The sequence below is a fragment of the Pelophylax lessonae genome, assembly GCF_965119305.1.
Source record: "Pelophylax lessonae genome assembly, chromosome: 9".
In the NCBI taxonomy this organism is placed as follows: Eukaryota; Metazoa; Chordata; class Amphibia; order Anura; family Ranidae; genus Pelophylax; species Pelophylax lessonae.
Window position 1 is genome coordinate 62,753,094 of NC_138776.1, and position 26,200 is coordinate 62,779,293.

The following is a 26,200-nucleotide window of genomic DNA, read 5'->3' on the forward strand; positions in this document are numbered from 1 at the left end:
TCAAGAAGTAGCAAACCTTTACTGAATGATATATGCAATTGTTTTCTATAATGTTAATTACCATGGTGTTATAGCATTTGTCAAGAATTAAGTAGGTATGGCCCTCCGTAAACATAATATTGGTCCTAGAAAACCTATTCTAGTTTTTTAAGTACACTGATTTAAATTCGACTTTGCAGCTGGAGACAGATGTAAGGTTAAAATCATTGCACAATTGGTATTGCAGTTTGACTTAAAATACGTTTTGTCAGGCAGCAACATAATGTTCCTCTGTGAAATAACATAACCGCGGGCAACTCTTTGTCCAACTTTCTGTGTTGGGAGCAGCAGTGTGACATTTGGAAGTGCCCTTTCACCTGTAAACATGCACCTTTTCCTATGCATAAAGTGAACCAGGACTGGACCTAATCATATTTTAGATTCTGTTGTAACAGCCAAAGGCGGCTTCAAGTCAGAACTGCTTCTGATCCAACTCATTTCCAGCCCAGTTCCTCTGTTGCCTCCAGCATTAAACTTTACACAAAATCCAAGGTACACAAAATGAAAGTGAACATTGTTTCTGCTAGATTTAAACCACGTAGCTGATGGAGGTCAGAGGAGAGAGTTTGTGTTCCTGTACACAACATACCTTACAGGGGTGATACGGGGCACCGCGCCTTCACCCTCACATACGTAGCTGGCAGCACTGCAGTCTCGGGCACCTTTAGTCATAGGATCTGCGGGCAGTGGCTTCTGTGGGGGGCTGGGGATGCGTGATCCCTGCAAGAAAAAAAAACATATACTGAGTAAACAATCTGCCAAGAGTTGTCAGGATTTCACAGTGTGAAGGAGATAATTGATGTGAGACCTCTATTACATCCACTGTAACTTTTTATGGAAACTCTTTTTCAGCTCTTCTGGAATCTAAATGTCCTTGACTATAAATAAGGTTACTTATGTGGCTGGCAAGACACAGCAAATCCATACAGAAAGCCAATCTTCTTACATCAACCTTACCTTTTTAAAGCTTGATGAAGGAGGATGACAAACAGGTATTTTCCCTCATAATATAGGTCATCATTTTGGATACAATTTTAGATTAGTAAATCAATTCGTTTTAAATAACACTGTGAATTTTAAAATCACTTAATGGCAAGAGGTTATTCATTTATATTCAAATTCTGATACAATTAAAAATGGATCATCCCTATCGGTTTATTAGTATATTGTATACTGCAAATAAAAAAGGGGTTGGTTTCAGTGACCTAATGTAGTGTATACACAGAAAAGATCTGTAGCACAACGTCATGCTTGCATGATTATTGGCTGAATAAACATTGCACTATGTATTTCATTCTTGTTAACAAAATTCCGATCCCCAATATTCCACAACACACCAGGGGTGGCATAGATGTCTCCTTCAACAAAAGTTCTGAGTGGATGGACTTTTAATTTGTAACACAATGAAATCTAAGTTTGATGATCGACAAGTGCTTAATCTTACACCACTAGGTAATTGCAAATCTCTCTATAGCTGAAGCCTTACACCCTGAAACTGTTATCCTGGGGCTACAATGAAATCTCTTTGCTACTGAGATTTAAAGAAAAAGTATCACCACTTATTTAAAATCCAATTTTATTCCAATGGGGACCAAGTCTATGATACACTTTGTCCTGCTCTGATCCGCATCCTTGTTGCTAAGCTAGCATAGTCAGCAGCTTACCCCACATCCCCCTACTGTTAAAACATGCTCCTAGCAAAGAGACATATAACTAATGCTGACTAATTGACTGCACTCATCTCTGGCAGCAAGTGCACGCTGGAGGGGAGTGCTGCCATTCAGTGCAGTAAGCGGTGGGACTGGTCCATTCACAGCACAAGCACAGATGAAAGATCATTTTAACACAGTCGTGGCTGTGTGATCTATCTGCTGGTGCTAGTTAGGTTTACAAGCAGTTGACAGATGGATCAAAAAGCCAAACTAGCACTGGATGATCTTTTACTTTTGCGAGTGTACAGTCAGGGTTTTAGACAGATGACAGCCCCAACAGCACTGACTGGCCATTCACAAAAGTGAAAGCTCATTTAGAACTGCATGGCTTTGTTATCTGCCTGCTTGTAAACATACACAGCTTTGGCAGATGGATCATAAAACCCCAACAGCTCTAAATGATATTTTACTAGTGCTTGAGTTGTGAATAATCAGTCAGTGTGAGCCTGGTACGCCGACACACTGCACAAAATCCATTTGTACAGAGAAATTGGAAGGTAGCTACAATGCTAGGAAAACCCACAAATTGAGCTTCAGCCTGGGATGAACTACAGTTGACATAAACATTAAAAAAAAATTGACTTGTAATACACAATAGGAACATGGATCAAAACAAGACTAAGCACCAAGTACACTTGATCCCCTGTGGGATTCACCTGGGATTTTTGTTGTTGTGGTGATTGTTAGGAACGTTAGGAAAGATACAGTAAAGCCCCATTATATCGCGGTTCAGTTTTCGCAGTCCCGGTATTTCACGTTTTTTTCTGTAAGACCTATTAATATTATTGTATTTAATTCATTATTAATTAAATATTTTTGTGTTTTCCATTGCTCCCGCTCTCTCAATATCTTTTATGTGTTTAAATGTGTTTCTATTGTTTTAAAAGTGTGTTTAAAGACCTTAAAATGCTTTTAAAAGTAGCGTAAAAAGTTATAAAAACATGCCTAGGGTGTATTTAAATAGGGTATTTCTATTTTGTGGATTTTCACTTATCGCGGGTGGGTCTGGAACGTAACCCCTTGCGATGGAGGGGGGTTTACTGTATATGTATTCCCACTGGGGAGATTCACTAACTGCTGCTCCTGGTTACCTTTGTTACTGGAGAGGATGACAAAATGAAGTTTTATTGTTATTAATACTTCAGGTAGCAAATGCCAATATGTATTCGGCTACATATTTTTGGTTAAAAAAATCCCAATAAACATATATTGATTGGTTTACGCAAAAGTTACAGGGTTTACAAACTATGGATATTAGCAAATTAGAGCAGGACTGCGATATTGCGGCAGACAGGACACTAAATACACTTTTTGGGGACACTAATACAGTGATCAGTGCTAAAAATATGCACAGTCACTGTACTAATGACACTGGCTGGAAGGGATTAAACATCAGGGGCAATCAATGGGTTTACCATGTGCCTAGCCAGTGCTTGTGCACTGTGTGGTAGGTGCTTTTTCTAGTGGAAGGCATGGACCATGTCCCTGCTTCACAGGAACACGGGATCCATGCCTTCTGTACTGACCGAACAGTGATCTGATTTGTTTACATGGGCAGATCGCCGTTCTGGCTCCTTGCCTAATGATCGACAGGTGCTGACTAATTACTACTACTAATCCCTAAACTCTACGTTACATCCCTGAAATCTTCAAATTTTGCTTACCTTTAATGGGGCCTTGCTAGATTATAAAAAATAAATAAATGAAACAACAGCACGTTGGTGATCTTTAAACTCTTCATGTTATTCAGGTAGATCTCCGACTCTTCAGGGTTGAAAACCCCCTCTGCTGTGTTTAGAACTACTGAACAATATTATTCTCAGTAACCATGCAGGAGGCATTCTGTATACTATTTTTGTATAGAACTCCCCCAAAACTCTTAGGGCTCTTTCACATGGGCGTTCCGTATGTCCGTTTTTCATCCCATCCGTTTGCGGATGAAAAACTGACATAATGTATCTCTATGTAAATACGGATGTCAGTGGATGATCATCCGCTGACATCCATTTTCCGTCAGTTCAGTTCAGTTTTTTTGAACGGAGGAGAACCCTATTTTCTCTTCCTTTCAAAAAACGGAACGGACCCAAAAACGGATGTCAGTGGTGTCATCCGCTGACATCCGTATTTACATAGACATGCATTATGTCAGTTTTTCATCCGCAAACGGATGGGATGAAAAACGGACATACGGACCGGATGACACAAGTGTCATCCGTGTCCGTTACAAAGAAAAAAAAAGGACCTGATCGGGCAAAAAAAAAAGGAACGCCCGTGTGAAAGAGCCCTTATTTCCCACTGACGTGATCCGTTTACTGCTTTCCCATCAGTCTTTCTCTTATAACACATCTAGTAATCACATGACTATGGCGGTAAGACCCTCCTAATTGCCACTCAAAGAGTGATAAGAAATCTTTATGTCAGATTCAGCAAAACAATAGTAAATAAAAATCTGAAATGATGTTTACTAAATTCTTGCAATTTATATATAATTGTCATTTTTTTTTCTTTATCTCTGCAAATGTGGAGTTACCATTAACTGTATACCTTAGCATAAAACAGTGAAAATCCAGCACTATGGCAATTTCTATCTATCTGCCCCTTACTGTTTGATAGTGAATTCAGGGCAGGGAATGCCACCTTCTGATTGACAGTAGCCTTGGAAGCTGACTTACTGTATCAACTTCACAGGGGCAGGTATTAAATCAGTGCTGTAAAGGAAAACTGCTTGCAATAGATGGGCTGAAGATTAGGTACACAAACATTCTCTGAGGTCAGATAACAATCAAAAGTATTGGAAAATCATTCTCTGAAGATGATTTAAAAATCTTATCACTGTAAACAAACCCTTTGCACACAGGGAAAATACATTTTAAATATGTGCTAGTGTGCAAAGGGTATAAAATTGGAAAGAATGAATTGATCACTTGAAACTGTACTAGAGCTATAACAATAAAGAATATTTAAGAATGCTCCCTAAATCTTAGCCCAAACTTTCTTTAACCACTTTAAGACTGGAAGATTTTTGCTGCCTAATGACCAGGCCCTATTTTGCGATTCGGCACTGCGTTAGTTTAACGGAAAATTGCGCAGTTGTGTGACGCTGTACCCAAACAAAATTGACGTCCTTTTTTTCCCACAGATGGAGCTTTCTTTTGGTAGTATTTGATCACCTGTGCGATATTTATTTTTTGCGCTATAAAACAAAAAAAGAGCGACAATTTTGAAAAAAAAATATATATATTTTTCACATTCTGCTATATAACATTCCCCAAAAAAATCTTTAAAAATCAAAATTTTTTAACATTTTAGGCCAATTTGTTTTCTGCTACAAATTTTTGGTAAAAAAAATCCCAATAAGCGTATTTTGATTGGTTTTCGCAGAAGTTATTGCGTTTACTAACTAAGGGAAAGATTTATGTCATTTTTATTGTTTTTTACTATTAATGGCAGTGAACTGCGATTTTTTTTTTTTGCGGGACTGCGATATTGCGGCGGACATATCGGACCCCTAACTGACATTTTTGACACTTTTGGGGGGACCAGTGACATTACCACAGTAATCAGTGCTAAAAATATGCACTGTTACTATAATAATGCCATTGGCAGGGAATGGATTAACCCTGTGGGTGATCAAGGGGTTAAATGTAAGCCTAGGGGAGTGGTTCTAACTGTGGAGGGGTTGGGCTTTTGAAATGATCATAAAGAAATGCCATCCTATATAGCAGGATTGCATGGTCTCTATGATCATGTCAAAGAGAATGACAGATGGCTGTGTTTACAGCAGCCTTCCGCCCTTCTCTGTCAGGGGGGGGGGGGGGAAATCGCTGGTGTCAGGCGGCCATCGGAGCCACCTGGCACCCGCACTGGCTTCCCCGCTGACGATCAGGGGCAGGAGCGCGCCTCCGGTGGCGCTCACTCTCCCCCCCCTAGTGGCCTCCCAGGCAGATGATGCCTATTAACGTGATTTTGCCTGGGAGAGCCACACTGCCGACGTAAAAAGGCAGTGCAGCGACGGCAAGTGGTTAAAAAACAAAACGAAAAAAAAAAGCCTATGGTCTCATTCACACAGTCATTAAAAGCCATTTAAAAAAAAAGAAAAATACTTGTAATAAACAAAAGTGAATGCATAATGATCAGTAAATAGATCTGTTTTTAACCACTTCAGCCCCAGAAGGTTTGACACTATATAAATGACACTGGCAGGGAAGGGGGTTAACATCAGGGGCAATCAAAGGGTTAATGGTGTTCCCTTGGTGTGCTTTTTTACTGTGTGGGGGTGTAATGTTCTGGTACCTTTGGGTACCCTAATTACTCTTTCATAAGTGTATGCGCCCCACCATTCTCTTTTGGTAAGGTGCGCATACACCTTTAAGACTGATGCTGTCATCACTGAGCGCCGGACTGGATGGCTATTTAGATCGCCGGCTCTCACTCACATGTGTTCGTTCAAACTGCTTTGTGCCTTGATACTAACCTGTCTTGAAGCTCACATGCTTGCAAGCATACCTCGCTGTCGGAACCACGCTGCGCTGATCCCTGTATCCCGCTATCGGATCATCCGCTCTTGCCGAACCTCTCCTCTGCTACATTGCTATTAGTGATAAGTACCCCACAGGGGAAACCTCTATAACCTTTATACTAAAGCTTACACTATCTAGCTCTGCATACTAAGGACTATTAATTACTACATCTGCATTATCTAAGATTGCTAGCTCTTGAGTCTACTACCACCTGTTCTTGCACTGGGTTGATCTCTCTTGTATGTCCACCTGCTACTCTGTCATCTACTACCATACATGATTGCTAAACCTATCTGCATCCCATCTGCTACTATCTTACTTTCAAGAACATTTCCTTTCAAGTGTCTGTCATCTACCATCTCTACCCAACCTGTCTCTTCAGCCTATCATCACTGTGTTACTATATACATAAGTCACTCTAGGAAACATCTTATTGAGTGTGTGTATTTACTTGCTGAATTGAGATCATCCACACATGATGAGTCATTGAGAGTTGGGAATGGTGTCTCAGCGTTTCTCTACATGACTACTGAAGTGGAATATTTCTGCAGCTGAAAATCCACATCATACGTAAAACGCAGGAGCGTTACAGGGGGTTGGACTGACTGGAGGAAGAGAGAGTGTTCCCGATTAGCAGGAACACAGGATCTCTCTCTCCCTCTCCCTCTGTGACAGAACGGTGGCCTACCTTGGTTACATAGGCACACCGGCGTTCTTTCTCTCCTACAAATGATCCGCGGGTCCCGGCAGCCACAAACTGCTGACTGGCTCCCGCTGTGTCCGCTTTCGGACTTCCTGATTTTAAATGCTGATGTTTTCTTCTCAAAATGTAAGTGCAATATATGCGTTTTAAATAAAAATCTGGGTTTTAAACAATATCACACTATGGGGAATGCCTGCTGTTATTATCCCTGCATATGAGAGGTCTGGACGAGTAATGCAAAGGAGCAAAAGGGAAAACAGCACTGGATACATGTGTACAGCCACTATAGCACTGTGAATGCGCATACACGCCTAAAGGGGAAAGACTGCTGGTGAGAGAGGTTAATACGGGGGTAGCACGTGTGAAGACCACTGGCACACTGCGAGAGTTGTATATAAGTTCATGGACTTACCAATACCAATTCTGGCACAAGTCACTTGTGCCAGAACCGTTATAATAATTTACCAGTGGAATAGTTTTAAACCAATATAATCATATTTGTCACTTTATATTTTGTCACTTTAATTGACATGGCACATGACACTTTATTATATTCCTTGCATATATGGAGTAAGCACATAATAGGTTGCATTTTTTGTAAAATACATGAATTTATTTTAATCACTACATTGAACTTAACTAACAAGCAGCACCACACCTACTCCTACATAACTTTTTCAGAATGTTGACTCCTCTAGCAGTAGTCTTGGTGGTGACAGCAGCTTATTTCCCATTTATTCCACCTAGTGGTCTGTAGTGCTGAATATATACATTTTATTATTTGACTGGGTTATATTGCCTCCTCCAGGAGTTGGACTAGGCAGAAAAAAAACACCTAGCCACAATCATGGGCCGCCCTCAGCTTGGTATATAACCCCCCTCTCTGCTCTAGGAAATACGTTTTAATCTGGCTAGTCAGACGTCGGGACCTAGGCTCCAGGCTGGGATTTCTGGTCCTAGCAATGTTTTTCTCCTTCCTTACATCTTTTTTTTTTTTCTCCGGAGATCTACAATCAACTGCATGGCTGGATAATCTAGATCCTGTGGTCCCCCCAGCCCAGCCAGCGAGCACGTGCAGACTGCAGCTACGCAGCAGGTCGGCCGCAGCATAGCCTCACGGACAGAGGCTGGCTCGTGAGTTAAACGTCTAGCAGGGTTGCATATGACCGGGCTTGGGTCTGAGTTGCAGCGGTCCCTTGCCTGACAGCTCTCCTACTTCGGTGGTGAGGATTCTGTCTGGAGGATTACCCGCACCATGGAAGGGTAAGTACAGTCCCACCCCTCCCATTTTGGCATTTTTTTGGGGTGGATGTGGGTAACCTTCAGGGACGGTGAGACCTGCCTGCAGGTTCCCTTATCCCATCCTTCAAAATCCCTCAGTGAGCTGGGCTTCCCCCACTTCATTTCCCCCCTGTTGGGTACTGGAATCTGGTGGGGGTCCCAGGGCAGAGGATGCAGCGGAGATACCTGGGGTCTTCCCCGCTATCCCCACTCTATAAGGGTCCTGGGATAGTGTGTCCTGCCCTGGTAGACTGGAGGGGTCCCAGTGTAGGAGACAGTGTCTCCTGCAGTGTGGGTATAGTGGGTATAGTGCAGGGGGGTCCCAATGGAGAGACTGGTGCAGAGTGCGCAGCGGAGTCTCCTCTAACGTGTGTCCTACCTTCAGGTGGAGGTCCCCCTGCAGAGGGTGCAGCATTGCAGAGGGTACAGGGAACATCCTGGCAGCATGGTGTAGCTGATGGTGGCCATTTTGCCTTAGTCTGTCTGGTCTCCGGTTGGCAGCCATGTTTGTGTAGCCTGATGTCACAGGGGCCATTTTCCCTTAGCCTGGCTGGTCTCCAAATGGCGGCCATGTTTGTGTAGCCCGATGATGTCACAGGGGCCATATTCCCTTAGTCCGGGAGACTCTGGAGACAGAAGCCTCTTGGGGATGCCGAAGCCTCTTCTCTTCCTCCTCCTGTGCCCAGGACATATGAACAGGAATGGCGTCCATGGTGATGCTGGGTCTGAATTCTCTGCGCTCCTCCAATAGGTATGTTGAGTCCCTGTTATCACTCTCTCTCTCTGCTGATAGGTACCCTAAACCTTGGGGGATTCTTTAATGGTGCCAAAAGATCGTTTTTGTACTGCAAGGTCTTCCTTTCCTTATGGAGCCTCAGGATCACATCTCCCCCATTGATCCCCTCATGGAGGTGGCGGGTACCTTGGAACCCCAGCTTAGCATGGTTGCACTGACTGGTGGTTCTGCAGTCCTTTGTTTCCCGGCTGGAAGTGGTGTCTGGGCAAAGGCCCAGGGGGAAGCATCCCCCGCCTTTTCCTGCTCCGTCTGTCTCATCTGATTCCTAGCCTGATGCCGCCGTGGATGCGGCCCGTCCAGGGGGGCTTACTATCACACCCCCAGATCCATCTGATAGTGAGGATGATTCCTCCTTGGTCTCAGCAGCAAATCAAAAAGCGTTGGTAGACTCGCTTATCACTGCAGTGCATAAAACTTTAAAAATGGAGGATGCGGCTGATGTAGCCACAGACGGGGCTGTGTCGTTTGGCATGCATTAGTCATCTCGCACTCCAAAAGGTGTTTCACTATGTGCCTTATTTTGACCGGTTTTTCTGTAAGGAATGGGAACCACCAAAATTACCCTTTGTTGTCCCCAAACGTTTTGCTGTACGTTGCCCTATTGAGGAGTCAGTTTAAAAATAGTGGACTAGTCCACCAGTGGTAGACCCTCCTGTTTCCAGGTTGAACAAAGCTACCATGATCCCAGTAGAGGAATCCCCGTCTTTTAAGGACCCGGCTGACAGGAAAGCAGAGACTGTGGCACGCAGCATGTTTACTATGGCTGGTTTGACATTGCAGCCAGTCTGTGCCTCAGCCCTAGTGTCTCAGACCCTAACTGCATGGGCCAAGCTTTTGCGCCAGGGTCTGGGGGGGGGGGGTGAGCAGGTCCCCCGCTGCTTATGTTGATTTAGCAGACCAGTTGGTTCATGGGCTGCAGTTTATTTGTGATGCAGTTTTGGATACAGCTCCTGTGCTGTCCAAACTTTCTGTTTCAGCTGTGGTGATTAGGCGTGTGCCATGGCTTAAGAATTGGTCTGCAGGCCAAGCCTCTAAGCTCTCATTGATCTGCCCTTTCAAAGCGATCGCCTGTTTGGGGCTACCCTGGATGACATCATTAAGGGTATCACGGGGGGGGGGGCTTGGGGGGGTAGAAGAGTACCTTCCCGCCATAGTCTAGGAAAGGGAAGGAGCCTCGTCGCCGACGGCCCTCCTTCTCAGTACATAGAAAATTCTTTCATGCTTCTGGGATGGAGAATAGGGGAAATAGATCTTCCAAATCTTCCCCGGGAGGTTCCAAGCATCCTTGGTCTGGTAAGCCTAGAGCTTGCTTCTCCGGACCAGCAGACAAGACTCCTTCAGCATTAAGGACTGCCCTCACCGATTATTGGGGTGGAGGGACATCTTCGCTGGTTTCTGGCCTCGTGGACCTCCTTCATGAGCATCAAGGGGTTCCACTAAAAGATTCTTTTGGGGGTACCCAGAAAGGGGGACGAAGCTTGTCCTTTTTCAGGTTTTTTAGGTCCCAAGTCTCCTTGTGATTTTATTCCTGCAAAGGTTTAGGTGATGTCCAAACTACCTAAGGTCCCCCCTATCCCTGTCCAGGGAATTGATTTACCTAGGTCTGATTCTAATTCTGACTAGGGTGGTTCTTCCTCTGGACAAACTTCAGGAACCACAGGTCAAGATGCACTGGCTGCTGTCACACAAATAGTTTTCTCTCCCATTTTGCATACAGGTTCTGAGTCTGGTGGTATCCACCTTCTGTTTGCACAGTCCTACATGCAGCTCCTTTAGCAGGTTCGGCTCCACAGGAGGATACAAAGGTTTGTGGCGAGATCATGGGTTCCTCTGGCAGATGCCGCAGGCATCCAAGGGCCATGGTTAGGCCAGTATCATCCTTGGCTCAGGCTTCTCCTGCAGTTCCTGCGAGGAATCAAGGGCGAGGATCTTCCAATCAGTCTGGTGCCCATAAATGTCCTCTCAGAGAAGACCACTTGTCCCAAGGGTTGATCTACCATCCTGCTTCACAGTCACTGGTTTTAATGGCTTAGCTATTGAAAGCCAGGTACTGAAGGATAGAGGTCTGTCTGGATCAGTAATCCCTACTATGATGAAGGCAAGTCGTCTCCCAGCAAGATATACCATCGTACATGGAAAGCGTACATTTCTTGGTGTGAGTTGATTGGTGCTCATCCTCAATCCTTTTCTGTGGCTCGGATCTTAACCTTTCTTCAACAGGTCATTGATCAGAAGTTGGCCTTGAGTACCATCAAGGGCCAGGTGTCTGCCCTGGCAATCTTCTTTCAGCGCCCCTAGCCACTCACTCTTTAGTTCATAGCTTCATTCAGGGGTTTCAACATGTGGCTTCACCTGTATGGTCTCTTTTGCCACCACGGGATTTAAAGTTAGTACTTTTGGTTCTCCAGAAACCTCCATTTGAGAATATTTGGGAGATTCCCTTGACTACGTTATCCCAGAAGGTGACATTCTTGGTGGCTATTACCTCGGCCTGCATGGTATCTTAATTGGTGGCATTATCCTGTCGCAGTCCCTATTTAGTGGTCCATAGAGATAAAGTGGTTCTTCGTTCCTGTCCATCATTCCTGCCCAAAGTTGTCTCTGACTTCCATTTGAATGAGGACGATTCAGGTGTATCTGGCAGCTACTGTGTCCTTTTGGAGGTCAGACTCGCTTTTTGTGGTTACGGAGAGACCAAGAAAATGGCTGGCCGCTTCTTCAGCTACCATCTCCAGATGGATCAGACAGACAGTGACTCAGTCCTACTCCATTAAAGGTCAGGTTTCCCCCTTTCCCTGTCACGGTGCATTCTTGGGCCTTCCATCATCAGGCATCAAAATCGCAAGTTGGCAAGGAGGCCACTTGGTCGTAGGTGCATACCTTCGCAAAATTCTATAAGGTAGATACTTTTGCATCTGCCGATGTTTCTTTTGGCCGCAAAGTTTTTAAGGCTGCTGTTTAAGAGGGGCTGTTTCCTCTTTAAACTTTTTTTTTTCAGACGGGGCTCCTGTGACCCGGTTAAGGCTCCTGTGTCCTGGTTAAGGGCTTTTAGATGTTTAGCCTTGGGTTATTTTCCCCACCCCTAATTTTCCGTTTGCCACAGCTTTTGGACATCCCAGTAGTTATGATTTATGGAGCGCTGTATCCGTTGATGAACGAAAGAGAAAATTTGATTTTGTGTTCATCGATGGACACAGCACCCACCCCTGTATGGAATTCTCATAAATCTAATACTGCTTGCTACTAAACTGATTACCTAAAGCAGAGATAGGGGGTTACATCAGTGCTGTATCTTGGCCTAGGCCGGCAAGGCCCAGGCCTAGGGCAGCACTTCGCAGGGGGGCAGCAAAAAAGCTGCACACCACATGAAAAAAAACAGCCTCCTCCCGACTCCCACACGAAAAGGGTCCCTGCCGACTTACGTTACACTTTTAGTTTAATGCCAGTATTATGGGACGAATTGGGTCAGAGGGCAGGGTCCAGGAGGCAAATCAGTCTGGCACCCCCATAAAGCGGTCACACTGCTACCTGCTGGTATGATAGACTGCACTAATGGGCACTGATAGGCTACACTGGTGGCCACTGATGGGGCTGTACTGATAGCCACTGCTGAGGGCACACTGATATGTTGCACTGATACGGCTGCACTAATGGGCAGTAATGAGGCAGCACTGATGAGGCTGAACTTATGGGAACTGTTGGGAAAGCTATGCTGATGGGCACCGATAGACTGTGGTTGTGGTCTGTGGTGTACAGATGACAGGGCGGGTCATAAACCAGAAAGGGGTGTGGCATATTTAAATTTGGGGGTGCGCAAACATAGTAAGGCCTAGGGCAGCACAAAACCTAAATACACCACTGGGTTACATACCAAGCTGAGGACAGTCCATGGGCATAGCCAGGTGTTTTCTTTTTCTTCTGCCTAGTCCTACTCCTGGAGGAGGCAATATAACCCAGTAGTTATTATTTATGGAGCGCTGTGTCTGTCGAACTAAAATGGATTTTACGGTAAGTACAAAAATCCAATTTTTTTGTCCGCACCAGAATCGCACTACATTTTGCAAACCGATTGCAGGGTGTCTTTAACTTAAATTGATAATAAAGTCTCAGTTTGTTTTAATTTAAAAATAACAAACATGGTATACTTACCTGCTGTGTGAAGTTGCTTTTGCACAGAGCAGCCCAGATACTTTTCTCAGGTCCCCCACCGGCACTCCTGGCCCCTCGCTTCCGCTGAGTGCCCCCACAGCAAGCAGCTTGCTATGGGGGCACCCGAGCCAAGTCGCCGCTCTGTGTGCCCATTCAGACAAGGAGCCGCAGTTGAGCCCAACCCCCTCTATCTCCTCATTGACTTACTGACTTTGACAGCAGTGGGAGCCAATGGCATGGGATACAATTTAATGAAACAAGTCCTCATGGCCACAACATGTGCTTCTGCCCCCTCATCTGCTGCCTTTGCAGCTTAAGGTATGTGTGTGTGTGTGTGTGTGTGTGTGCATGGGGTGTGTGTTTTTTTCTCTCCCAGCAGCCCCAACTGCAAGTGTAGGCTTGTGCTACATTTTGAGGAGAAAGGCTGCTGCATGCACCATGTGATGATGGGAGGAGGTGCCCTATAATATTATGCAATACTAAGCAATTCCCCATCATTATTTCTGCTGTGAATGCAGTGAATAGCGTTTAGGTTGCTGCAGAAAAGGATGTGGTCTTGTAGGGGGTTCTGCTATTTGAGGTAGAGGGTAGAGCTTGTGGGGTTAGAATTAAATGAGCACTTATCCTTAAGCAGACTGTTTAAAGGGTTAATTATTGATGCAAGTACAACAAATGAGGCTCATGATACAATTTATTGACTAATGCATTAGATATGAAATGTAATGTTTCAAAACATGATTAGGTTTATTCATTAGGCATGATACCCACTGTGCTTTGAAAGGCCTACATTCCAAATTTATCGAATTAGTCATTAAATTGTATTTTTTCAGTTACAGCTTAAAAAGTTTTTGTAGAAAACAATACCTGGAACAAGTAAGCATATTTCTAAGCAGAATCCTGACCTCCATCTTGCAAGGTTCCTGCACACCTGCACTTCAATTACCAGACAATCAAAGTCAAAACTTCCAGCAAGGCATTATCCTAAACACTCTTGTTCATGTTTACAGATCTGTGAGTGCTGGGAAGCAGCAGGATCAGTCACTGAAGCACAAACGCATCTCCGGCATTTAATGTACCGCATACGCTGCTCAGAAAAGTTGTTTAATGTGTTCAGCTCTCCAGGCGAACATCATACAAACAGCTACCAAAACCACAACTTCAAGAAGAAGCTTGCACAGAATAGATATGGCTGACGGCGATATAAGACCAGGTACTGTTTGTAGTGTATGGAAGAAACATACCATGGAATCTTGCAGAAGAGCAATAGAGCACCAATTATCCCAAACTGAAGAGCAATTATCACTGAAATAAGCTTGCTCATACTGTGATATTCTCCTGTCTGTGGTATTGTTAGAGCCTTTATTATGGTAATGAAAGTGATAACGGAAACTTCTGTATCCTTAAGAGGAATTTTACAACTAAAAGACTGTCACTGATTAGTTCCGCTCCACCCATAACACAATCTGCTTGTGTTATTTCTGGGGATTTACTTCAGTTGCTTCACATACGCTGTACCTGAGGCCAAGGCTGTAATTAGGCGCCCTGCTGCCCTAGACATGAGTAAATTATGAGATATTTATGTGCAGGCTCCACCCCTTTGATCACATGATTTCAAAACCAGTAGAACACTCTGGAGGAAACATGCTTGTCTGCATTATTATGCAGAGCTATTCAGAATTACACAGCAGGAAATAAAAGGGAAAATGGGTACCAGTTGTTGGAGCTACAAACAGTGCTATGATCTCAGCAGCCACTTCTTTCATCTATGACTTTGGAATTGCCCACAGATATAAATAGAATTTTTACCATCATGGCCCGTTCCTGCGCCCAGCAAGAGTAACTGCGAGGGGTTGGGGTGTTTAGGCAGCACCAACAACCAAGGCCCAATTTTTCTGCACCTGTATGACAAGTACATGTGATTTCAAAATTTGTATGGAATTTTTAGCAGCAGGGCCCGTTCCTGCACCCAGCCAGAGTAACTACGAGGGGTACGGTTTTCAGGCACCACCAACAACCAAGGCCCAATTTTTCTGCACCTGTATGAAAAGTACATGCGATTTGAAATTTGTATGTATATTTGTATATTACATTTTTTCCTTTAGAAATGTCAGTATTGCTGCAGCAGGCTACATACATGGTACAGATGCACTACTTTACAGGCACATTCAGGGGACCCCCCCAGGCACAATATTTTAAGGAATTTTTAATTTTTATAGTTTTACTTTAAGCCTCATTAAAATCAGTAAGACACTGCTCCTAATTTTTTTTGCATTGCTACATGTTCCCCAGGTCAGTACCCGGACCCCCATACACTTTTTTGGGGCAATAACTTCGAGTCCCATAGACCCAAATAGGATCATCCTGATCCGACTTGCGGTGCAACTTCCATTCAAATCAATAGGCTCCCATAGGGAACCATTGATTTTGAATGGAGGCAGAAAAAACGCTGCTAAAAGCAACGTGGCCAAACGTGCAATAACGCCAATGGAAAAAGCTACTGAAAGCACGTTTAACAGCTGCTTTTTCCCGGCGTCAGAACTAGCTTTGCAGCACGTTTTTTCGAACGTCCCGTGTACATGGGGCCTTAAGCTGCAAACAAATCCAGTCAGGCAGCTCTTCTTGAGTACTATACTTACCAGTCCGTAGCCCATGTGATATTATTGATACTGTAATTGGTGGATGTTGTACATGCTTACATGTCATGGACATATAATGTATGGAAATTGCTGTTTTAAATAAATTGTTTGCTTTTTTTGTAATAAAATTACGTTTTAATATTATATGTGTCTATACTCTTTCTCCTATTTGGGTATGCATAGTCCTATGGCACCAATAAAGTCCCAATTGCCCCATGTTTGGAGATTCAGCAGAGCACCTGTGTGAGCCCAACTTGCTAAGGAGTTTTTCATGCGCCATTCTCCATTTGGCATGTTGATGGTTTCCCAGGGTTGCCCTGTAGAATTCTCTTGTCTGTTACCTTCTACGTTATTTCGGACATAGGTGCCCTGTTTGTAATACTAAATGTTATAGCCCTATGCAAAAAATTCTTTATCTAAGTGCAGTATGCATAAAAAAAAGTCTATTTATTTAGAAAAATGGCAACTTGCATGAGGATGCACAATAAAGCACGTGTCAGATTTACCAGGGGTCAGTAGAGCTGAGGCACTGAAGGAATGTGTGGAGCCAGGTTAATCCGCACCAGGGAGCATCTAGCTGGTGTGAACGCTAAAAGCCTGCAACTCTATGAGGCAGCAAGCACAAATGGCTGAGTCCCAGCCGGGTGTGACGTCAGCCACAGGGGTGGGAATTCTGGGCATGGCTAACGCGTTTCAGATCCCCCACGGCTCCTTTCTCAAAGCTGGTTTGGTTGTAGCAGCACCACCTGCATATGTAGTCACGTGGGGCGGAGTTACACATTGGGAAGGAGGAGGGAAAGGGCGGGGGACTAGGCTCACAAACAGTGCGCTATAAGAATAGAGATCAAGACCTGTTGTGATGGCTCAAATGAGCATTATTCATGCCTGCAGCAATATACAGCAATGAAAATTACCCAAAATTATAAGAAACAATAGGTAATGAAGGTACACAATAATAACACATATAGAACTAGGTATTGCATATATCACATTACAATGCATTAAAAAATATATATATTTATATTGAAATTAAGAAAAAAATAAAATATTATATATAGGCATGTGTATAATAAAGTATTTTTACACAGTTTTCCCAGCTGCTACTGTTGGATGAGATAGCAAGAATGACATTGGTCAATTTAAACTGAAAATGCTTAGTTTTGAATAGAGCATGGAAGAGATAGAACCTCTTTTAGGATTTTATTGGTTTCTATATTTCTCTTAGGGAGAATTCCTATACTTCCTGTTACTACTTAGAAAATAAGGGTACTTCTCCTCATCATAGATCAAGAAACATAATGATATGATATATGCTAACCTTTGCCTACACTTTTAAGGGCTCTTTCACACTGGCAGACTCTGGCAGCGGATCTGCCTGCTCAGTGGGGCACCTATTCACTGCTCCCTGCTGAGCAGGTGAATAACAGGTCCATATCTGCTCTGCTGATGCACAGTGGATATAGACACAGCCAACTTGCCTCCATTGGTGGTCGAATGTAAATGGACCGCCTGTCCGTATACATCTTACTGTCATTCAATCTGCCAGACGGATAGAGAACGGATCCCTCATTCTTCTGTTTTTGGCAGATAAGATTGGATTGGATGTCGGCGGGTGTAAACGGACACATGTCTGTTGACATCCGTCGCACGATAGGGGGCAATAGATGGTCCAATCAGATCCACCTAAAAAACTGACAAACGGACCCAATTGGTCTGCCCGTGTGAACAGGGCCTAACAAAGGTATTATTAGCTATTGATTGTTGCCTGTTCCCCACAGAAACAACTTCCCTCATTTCCTGACCCCAAAGAAGTGAGTGAATCTCCCCAACACAAACACAGGGGTTGATTTACTAAAACTGGAGAGTGCAAAATCTGGTACAGTTGTGCATGGTAGCTAATCCACTTTAAACTTCAGCTTTTTCGATTATGCTTTAACAAAAAAACATGGAAGCTGATTGGTTTCTATGCAGAACTGCACCAGATTTTGCGTTCTCCAGTTTTAGTAAAACAACCCCACAGACAGCAGTGAAAACATGACAAAGTTTCTAATCATGCCGGAGTCTACTCAAAATGAAAAAAACAAGGTTGTGTCTTCAGTTTTTCATTTTACATTTATTATGACTTATCCTGTTGCACATAACATTATGTTTGCATGAATTTCGTGGCTTGACTTATTTTTGGCTTAAACATCTAATGACAGTAAAGTGTTTTTCATTTGCAATTTTGGTCATTCCAGAAGATGTGTTCTTTTTTGGATCAGTAAAGACAAAAGTGAAGAAGAGGTAATTCAAATGAAGCAGTAAATGTTTCCCAAGCGGTTATTGTCGTGTGCTTCCCTAGGAAAGGCTGCTGTCCGCTAGGCTATTGTCATAAACAGTGTAATCACTGGCTTCCTGCATGATAAGACTGTACAAACATATTGTGCTTATCTGCAGTTGTTTGGAGACAGAATATTAGATGCATAAAGAGGATGGATGAGATAATCATGAAGCATCTAGACATTACAAGGGAGAAAATAAAACATATTTCTTACTCCCAGCCTATCTCTGTGATGGGAGCCCTGCCACTTGGCAACATGTCTGTGCCCAGCCCAGGGAGACAGTATGAGTACTTAATGGCAAATGAACGCCAACTGAACAGCAGCAGATGCCATCAGCCCATGTGGGTAAATATTATTACTGGTTATCTCATACCTTTTTATATGCTGTCATATTCATTAGAAATGCAAATTCCAATCCAATTCACATTCTGTTCTAAACTATTCTCCACAGATGATGGCATTTGGCACCTTCCCTGATCATCATACATAGTATGACTAGTTCTACAAAGCAGAGACATAAGCAACATCTTAAAGGGTAGTTCTAGGCAATAAGGCCCCTTTCACACAGGCGGACCGTTCAGATCCGCCTGTCCGTTTTTTTGGCGGATCTGAATGGTCCCCCCATGCATTCCTATGGGGCATCGGATGTCAGCGGAGACATGTCCGCTGACATCCGACCCGATCCGTCAAATCTGGACGGATGAAAACCCTATTTTCCATCCGTCCAGCGGATCGGATCGGATGGGATCGGGTGAGAACGGACTGACGGTCCGTTGACATCTGATTTCCCCCATAGAGATGCATGGGGAACTGTCAGCTGTGTCTCCGCACACAGCGCAGAGACACAGCTGTCCTCCTGCTGCTCAGCGGGGGATCGGCGGCTCGATCCCCCGCTGAGAAAAACGGACTCCGTCCAGCGGACGTAGTGTGTGAAAGAGCCCTAAAGTAACAGCATTGATACGCTATCAAGCAAATACTGCACATGTGTTAAACCTAGAAAGGTAATTTCTTTATCATCAACTGACTGAGAGATACAGGAAGATAGCAATTTTTAGACATTAGGGTTATGCGCTGGAGTTAAACAATAAAAAAAAAACCCACAAACAATGAAGCCTAGCCTCCATTTAACCCTGCCCCTTACTGTCCATGCTTCAGATTTTTGTTAGAGTCCTAGAAAGTTGCATTTTTTTTCTTAGCTCTGCTTTTACTTTTTTTTCTGATTTAGTTTCTATTAACAAATTTTTTTTTTTTTTTACTTTCTCAAGATGTTTCCTATGCTGCTTGAGCTGGTTTCTATACAGTAACTACCTGGATCAACTGATCAGTAGTGCATTTGAGGCTGTACCTGGACCCCACTAGATCGAATATTTTGGGCCTGGCTGGAATGTGACCTAGAGCACTGGGCTCTGATTGTGTCACTTCCCAGACCTTAATGCATTGTGTTGGTCACAGGGAACTCTGCAGATCCAGTGCCTTTGGTGTAACCCAGTCTCTGATGACTCCCTGTGTAAATATTGCTCTAAAAGTGGTGAAGGTATCCTGATAAGCAGCATATGAACAACAATTTCTGGACAGTGGTGCTTTCCAGATCTATGTGTGTACTGTGTCAATTAGCAGAAGAGAACTTTTTTCATCTTAGAGCAGTGGTCCAGTTTCTGGTTTCTCCAGTGTATAGAATCCCAACATGTGGTCTTTGAGCTCCTAATTGTGCCTCTTTCTACACCTTGTATAGTTTGCTATCCGAAAAGAAAAATGCAGCTACAGTGCATCTGGGAAGTATTTACAGTGCTTCACTTTTTCCACATTTTGTTATGTTACAGCCCTGTTCCAAAATAGATAAAATGCATTATTTTCCTCAAAATTCAGCATACAATACGCAATAATGACAACATGAAAGAAGTTTGAAATATTTGCAAATTTATTAAAAAGAAAAAAATCACATGTACATAAGTATTCACAGCCTTTGCCATGACACTCAAAATTGAGCTCAGGTGCATCATGTTTTCACTGATCATCCTTGAGATGTTTCTACAACTTTATTGGAGTCCACCTGTGGTAAATTCAGTTGATTGGATGTGATTTGGAAAGGCACACACCTGTCTATTTAAGGTCCCACAGTTAATAGCGCATGTCAGAGGGCAAACCAAGCCATGAGTTTCAAGGATTTGTCTGTAGACCTCCAAAACAGGATTGTATAAAGGCACAGATCTGGGGAAGGGTACAGAGAAATATATGCATCATTGAAGGTTCCAATGAGCACAGTGGCCTCTATCATTCCAAAATGGAAGAAGTTTGGAACCACCAGGACTCTTCCTAGAGCAGGCTGCCTGGCCAAACTTAGCGATCGGGGCAGAGGGGCCTTAGTCAGGGAGGTAACCAAGAACTTGATGGTCACTCTGACAGAGCTCCAGAGTTTCTCTTTGGAGAGAGGAGAATCTTCTGGAAGAACAACCATATCTGCACCATTCCACCAATCAGGCCTGTATAGTAGGGTTACCAGGCGGAAGCTACTCTTTTTGCCAAGAGGCACATGAAGGACTCGCAGACCATGAGAAACAAAATTCTCTGGTCTGATGAAACAAAAATTAAACTCTTTGACCTGATTGGCAAGCGTCATGTCTGGAAGAAACCAGGCACCGCTCAACTGGCCAATACCATCCCTAAAGTAAAGCATGGTGGTGACAGCATCATGCTCTGGGGTTGTTTTTCCAGCGGCAGGAACTGGGATACTAGTCAGGGAAAGCTGAATGCAGCAACGTACAGAGACATCCTTGAGGAAAACCGTCTCCAGAGCGCTCTGGACCTCAGACTGGGGTGAAGATTCATCTTCCCACAGGACAACTCTAAGCACAAAGCCAAGATAACAAAGAAGTGGCTATGGGACAACTCAATGTCCTTGAGTGGCCCAGTCAGAGCCGAGACTTGAACCGATTGAATATCTCTGGTGAGATCTGCAAATGGCTGTGCACTGAAGCTCCCAATCCAACCTGATAGAGCTTGAGAGGTCCTGCAAAGACGAATGGGAGAAATTGCCCACAAATAGGTAGGCTAAGCTTGGAGCATTAAACTCAAAAAGACTTGAGGCTGTAATTGGTGACAAGGGTGCTTCAACAAAGTATTGAGCAAAGGCTGTGAGTACTTATGTAATAAATATATAATGCAGCGCTGATAATAAAATTAAACACATATAGGTCAAATCTTGTATATATACCTGCACTGTAAAGTGCAAATACATGTGCAAAATTATGCAAAAATGCGTTTAGTCTAAATAGACATCATCTGGTGTCTATTTAGATGAAACGCGTCGGATCTACTGTAAATGCTTAGAATATTTCCATGTACAAGCGCTTTATTATTAGGCTTTCTGTGTATTTTCCTTTTTTATTAAATGCCTTTTATATGGGTACACACTATGATTTTTTTATTTCCTTGGGTACCTCGTGGAAGTATTGCCTGCTGTAGTCACCGTGGCTATCCTCCTCTTAATTTGTGGATGATGAGTCTGGATTGAAAGCAAATATTTCCTGAAAGATTTGTGACATCTGCCATACAGGAATATCCATTTTCTTTATAAGTCTGAATGACCCCAAGAGTATATACTTTGTTGGGTCCACGATATCCGGTAAGCCTTTGATCCACCTGTTCCATCAGTGGTGGTCACACACCTAAGGTCACTCAAGAGGACTTATCTGCATTTTGCACTTTTATGGTGGACACAATTCAATTAAATAATGGACTATTTTTATCTAACTGCTTAAGTTTTTATGGACACATATGCACTTTATATATATATGCACTTTATCTGCTTCATTTTGCACATATATTTTCACTTTCAGTTCTTTGTGAAGTGTATATATTTTTTTACATTTCGCTTATATGAGTTTGCACATTCTTTTATACATGTATATGCACTGTACAGTGCAGGTATGAATTCAATATTTTCCTCAAAATTCTACATACAATACCCCATAATGAAAACATGAAAGAAGTTTGTTTGAAATCTTTGCACATTTATAAAAAACAAAAACAAATTCCATGTAGATAAGTAATCAGATATTGATTTATAGAAATATATACCGCGCTAACGCTTAATATCCAGCAACCAGCAAAAACAAACAACAATTTGAGAAAAACAATAAATATATAATGCAGCGCTGATAATAAAATTAAACGTATATATTGCAAATCATGTATTTTGGACTAAGGCTGTAACATAACAAATTGTGGAAAAAGTGAAGCACTGTGAATACTTTACAGATGCGCAGTATATTGAAAGGACCACATCCATGTAATGATATCCTAGAATAGAACAATGAAGCAAACTTTTAAGGTACCAAATCCAGCATTAATATTTAAAATCAATTTTTTTTTTGGCATCATAATATTATATATTTAAAAATGAATAGCTTGCATCTTAATTTTACATTACAGTGTCTCATTATTTATTACCCTGACCCCCACCTATCTGTATTCAATCTATCTGTACTATTTGTGATCATTGGTCATATAAATGACTTAAAAATATAATCACTGTGTATTACTATTTTTCTGGACAGGTTGGATCATCCTCTCAATGGGTTTCTCAGAACAGAATCTCACCTCTTCAGGAGAAGTATTGAGACTGATTTACTGTATGTGATGTCTGCATTAGAACGTTCTTGCTCAAAAGGCATCCCTGAAGTGACGTAGAGGCACCAAGGAGGGCATAAAGACTTTGGCACTCATGGATTTATATGGTATAACACAGAAGATCTTTATGACCCCTGATGTTGCATACAAGTTCAAGGATCCACGCAGAATCTTAAGAGGGAGATGTTCCTAAATTCCCTTCAAACCATCAAATCCCTCTGTAAGGAATACCAAATACAAGTATCCAGCAAAGATGACCAGATAAGTAGGCTACACTTCAGGGAACCAGAACAATGATTACCCACTGGACACTTATACCCCCTTACCAACCAGGCCAATTTTCAGCTTTCAGTGCTTTAACATTTTAAATGACAATTACTCAGTTATGCAACACTGTGCCTTGACATTGTGCAGAATTTTAAAGGGTGCCTTGAGTAAAAAAGGGTTGAGAAACACTGCTTTAGGGCAGTAAGCGCCCAGACACAAATGCCCAGAATTCAAGAAGTCTGTGTTCTGTGCATACTACCCTAAGCTTTAGTTCTACTTAGTACAGTACCCAGCCCTGTCCAACTGCAGCAGCTTTAACCACTTATCCACTGGGCACCTAAACCCCCTTCCTAACCAGACCAATTTTCAGCTTTCAGTGCTCTCACATTTTGAATGACAATTACTCAGTCATGCAACGCTTTACCCATATGATTTTTTTTTTCCTTTTTTCCACACAAATAGAGCTTTCTTTTGGTGGTATTTATTCACTGGGTTTTTTATTTTTTGCGCTACAAAATAAAAAATAAAAAAAAAGACTAAGAAAATTGAATTTTTTTTTACAACATTTTCAGTTTCAGTTATAAATTGTTTGCAAATTAGTAACTTTTTCTTTATACATTTTGGCCAAAAGTTATAATGCTACATATCTTTGGTAAAAATAACCCAAATAAGAATATATTATTTGGTTTATGTAAACGTTAGAGTTTACAATCATTGAAAATTGATCACACTTGATGTACTGACGGCCTATCTCATTTCTCGAGACACTAACAAGCCAGGAAAGTACAAATACCCCCCATATGACCTCTTTTTGGAAAGTAGACAATCCAATGTATTTAGTAAGAGGCATGGTGAGTTTTTCAAAGTTGTAATTTTTTTCCCACAATTCTTTGCAAAATGAAGATTTCCTTTTTTTCACAAAATTGTCATATTACCAAGTTATTTCTCACACACTGTATAGGCTTACTTGCAACTACACACCAAAATACAATCTGCTATTCCTCCTGAGTATGGTGATACCACATGTGTGTGACTTTTTCACAACCTGGCCACATGCAGAACCCCAACATCCAAGTGGCCTGTTATGCATTCTAGGGGCATAATATACACATATAATTTCCTGACAACCTAAGGCCCTTGAGCACCAGGACAATGGAGACACCCACAAAATGGGATGAGCACTGGTGTGGCATGGATGAGCACCGATGTGGCATGGATAAGGCACAATGAGCACTGATGTAGCATGGATAAGGCACAGATGAGCTAGGATGAGGAATGGGTGGGAAGAGATGAGGCATGGATGTGGCACAGATGGGCATGAATGAGGCACAGGTGGGCATGAATGAGGCACAGATGAGGCAGGGGCGTGCACTGCTACAGTCTCCCTCATCTCCTCGCACGCTGTACGAATCAGTGTGCACAGCGTGCGAGGAAATAGGTGAACCGGACATGGGACAGTTTGTTGACAACTGGTCGCTCCGTCTTTGGATGGAGCAATCACGTGGTAAAGGGCAGCTGTCATTGGCCCTTTACTATGATCCGTGATGCACCAGGAGCACAGACACTATAATGTGCATGGCCCAGGGGGGCGCGCAGGAAGCGTGATTCTGGGAGAACGTCATTGTACGCCCTCCCTGAATAAGCTGACTACGCTGTAGCCGTCATTCCGCTATGGCCCAGTCAGCAAGTGGTTAAATAAAATTAAACTAATAACAACAACACAACAATAAATACCACCCTTCCAACACCAACAAACCATAAACAATGTAAAAGTGAGAAATAACCCTGACAGCAACAACTAACAAACATTATGTACAAAAAAGGATGGCACCCACATGAACAGGGCAGGATACAGGGTAATGGACTAAGAATGCAGGATACTAGAAGCAGGTCATAGGATACAAGGAAAAGGATGGAGGGACATGGCTCATAGGCAGAACACTGAGGTACAGATATCATTTAAGGGAGGGATTATATATCTTCCCAGCAGCCAGTGTCAGGTGGAGCCTAATCACTAGGATAAGCTGGCTGCTGTAAGACACCCACTTGTAGCCACCAGAACTGTGCCCTTCAGTTTTGGAAACAACAGTGAACCAGCAGGTTATCCAATTACTGACCCCTTCCTTCAAAACCTCAGCATTATAGATGGTATTGTAAATGAGCTATTTAACCTCAAAAAGTACATTTATTGGGGGTAAAAGAGTATAATGGTCCAGACCTGTCACTTTCCCAAATTGTTCCCTAAAGATATTGGATATTCATCTTCAACTTCTGTAAATCAGATATTCTATCTAAACTTCCCAAACATTTCTAAACATTGCTACAGCACTGACAAGCCCATCCATATGATGAAAATTATGCCTGAAGACTCCCAAAGACTATCTGTCAAATGGGGCGGTACCCTGAGCTATCTTAGCTCAGTTTGTGTGTCTCATTACAACCAACCCCAGCCCAGAGTCTCCCATACCAGCAGAATGCAATCAAAGTGAAAACACAAACAAAGCCCTTTCATTTAGCTTCAAAGGATCGTACATTTTGCTTAGGAAGAATCTCCAGACTTGTCACTGAGAAATTCGAATAGGCTAATTACATCAAATAGTGGGATTTGGCAGACCTTTAATTAGCTGGTTGTAAAGGATTTATAGCATTATACCAGTAATAAGGAAAGCTGGAAAAACGGATGCTCATTTACAGGGCCACTGTAAAGCCTCATACACACTACCAGTTCTTTTTCGTTCAACCCAGTGGGTTGTTTGAAATAAATTGATAGCTCAGGTTGGAGTCACTGTACTAGCCCCCCACCAGAACACTCAGGTCAGTACTCACAGCTATTGGCTAAGAGGGCTGATTGGGAGCTGGCCTGCAGACTTTGTTTAGTCATGACCCTTCGACAGAAGCCAGCCTGGCTTCCATACACATGGGCTGAATTTCAGTCAGTTTCTATTGAAACGGCCAATGCCACCCGACATTCGGCCCATGCGTACTAGGCTTTGATATCAAGATGTTGCCTGGAAAAGCAGGTACCTTTTAATTGCCATCATAAAAACAGTCCAGTTTTCCATGCTTAAGTAACTAAAACTATTAAGCAGATATTGCCCAAGCCAACAACCCATTTAGCAAGACTTTATGACAGAGTAAATATTTTTG

The 26,200-nt window shown here is 42.8% G+C and overlaps 1 protein-coding gene across 1 annotated transcript in view; it reads right to left on the reverse strand.

The window, feature by feature from the left end:
• ADAM12 (ADAM metallopeptidase domain 12) overlaps positions 1-26,200 on the reverse strand; it is a 1,097,024-nt gene that overhangs the window by 25,148 nt on the left and 1,045,676 nt on the right. The window contains exon 22 of the mRNA XM_082269366.1: positions 629-759. Coding sequence (XP_082125492.1) covers positions 629-759 — 131 coding nt within the window. The remainder of the gene's footprint in view (positions 1-628; positions 760-26,200) is intronic.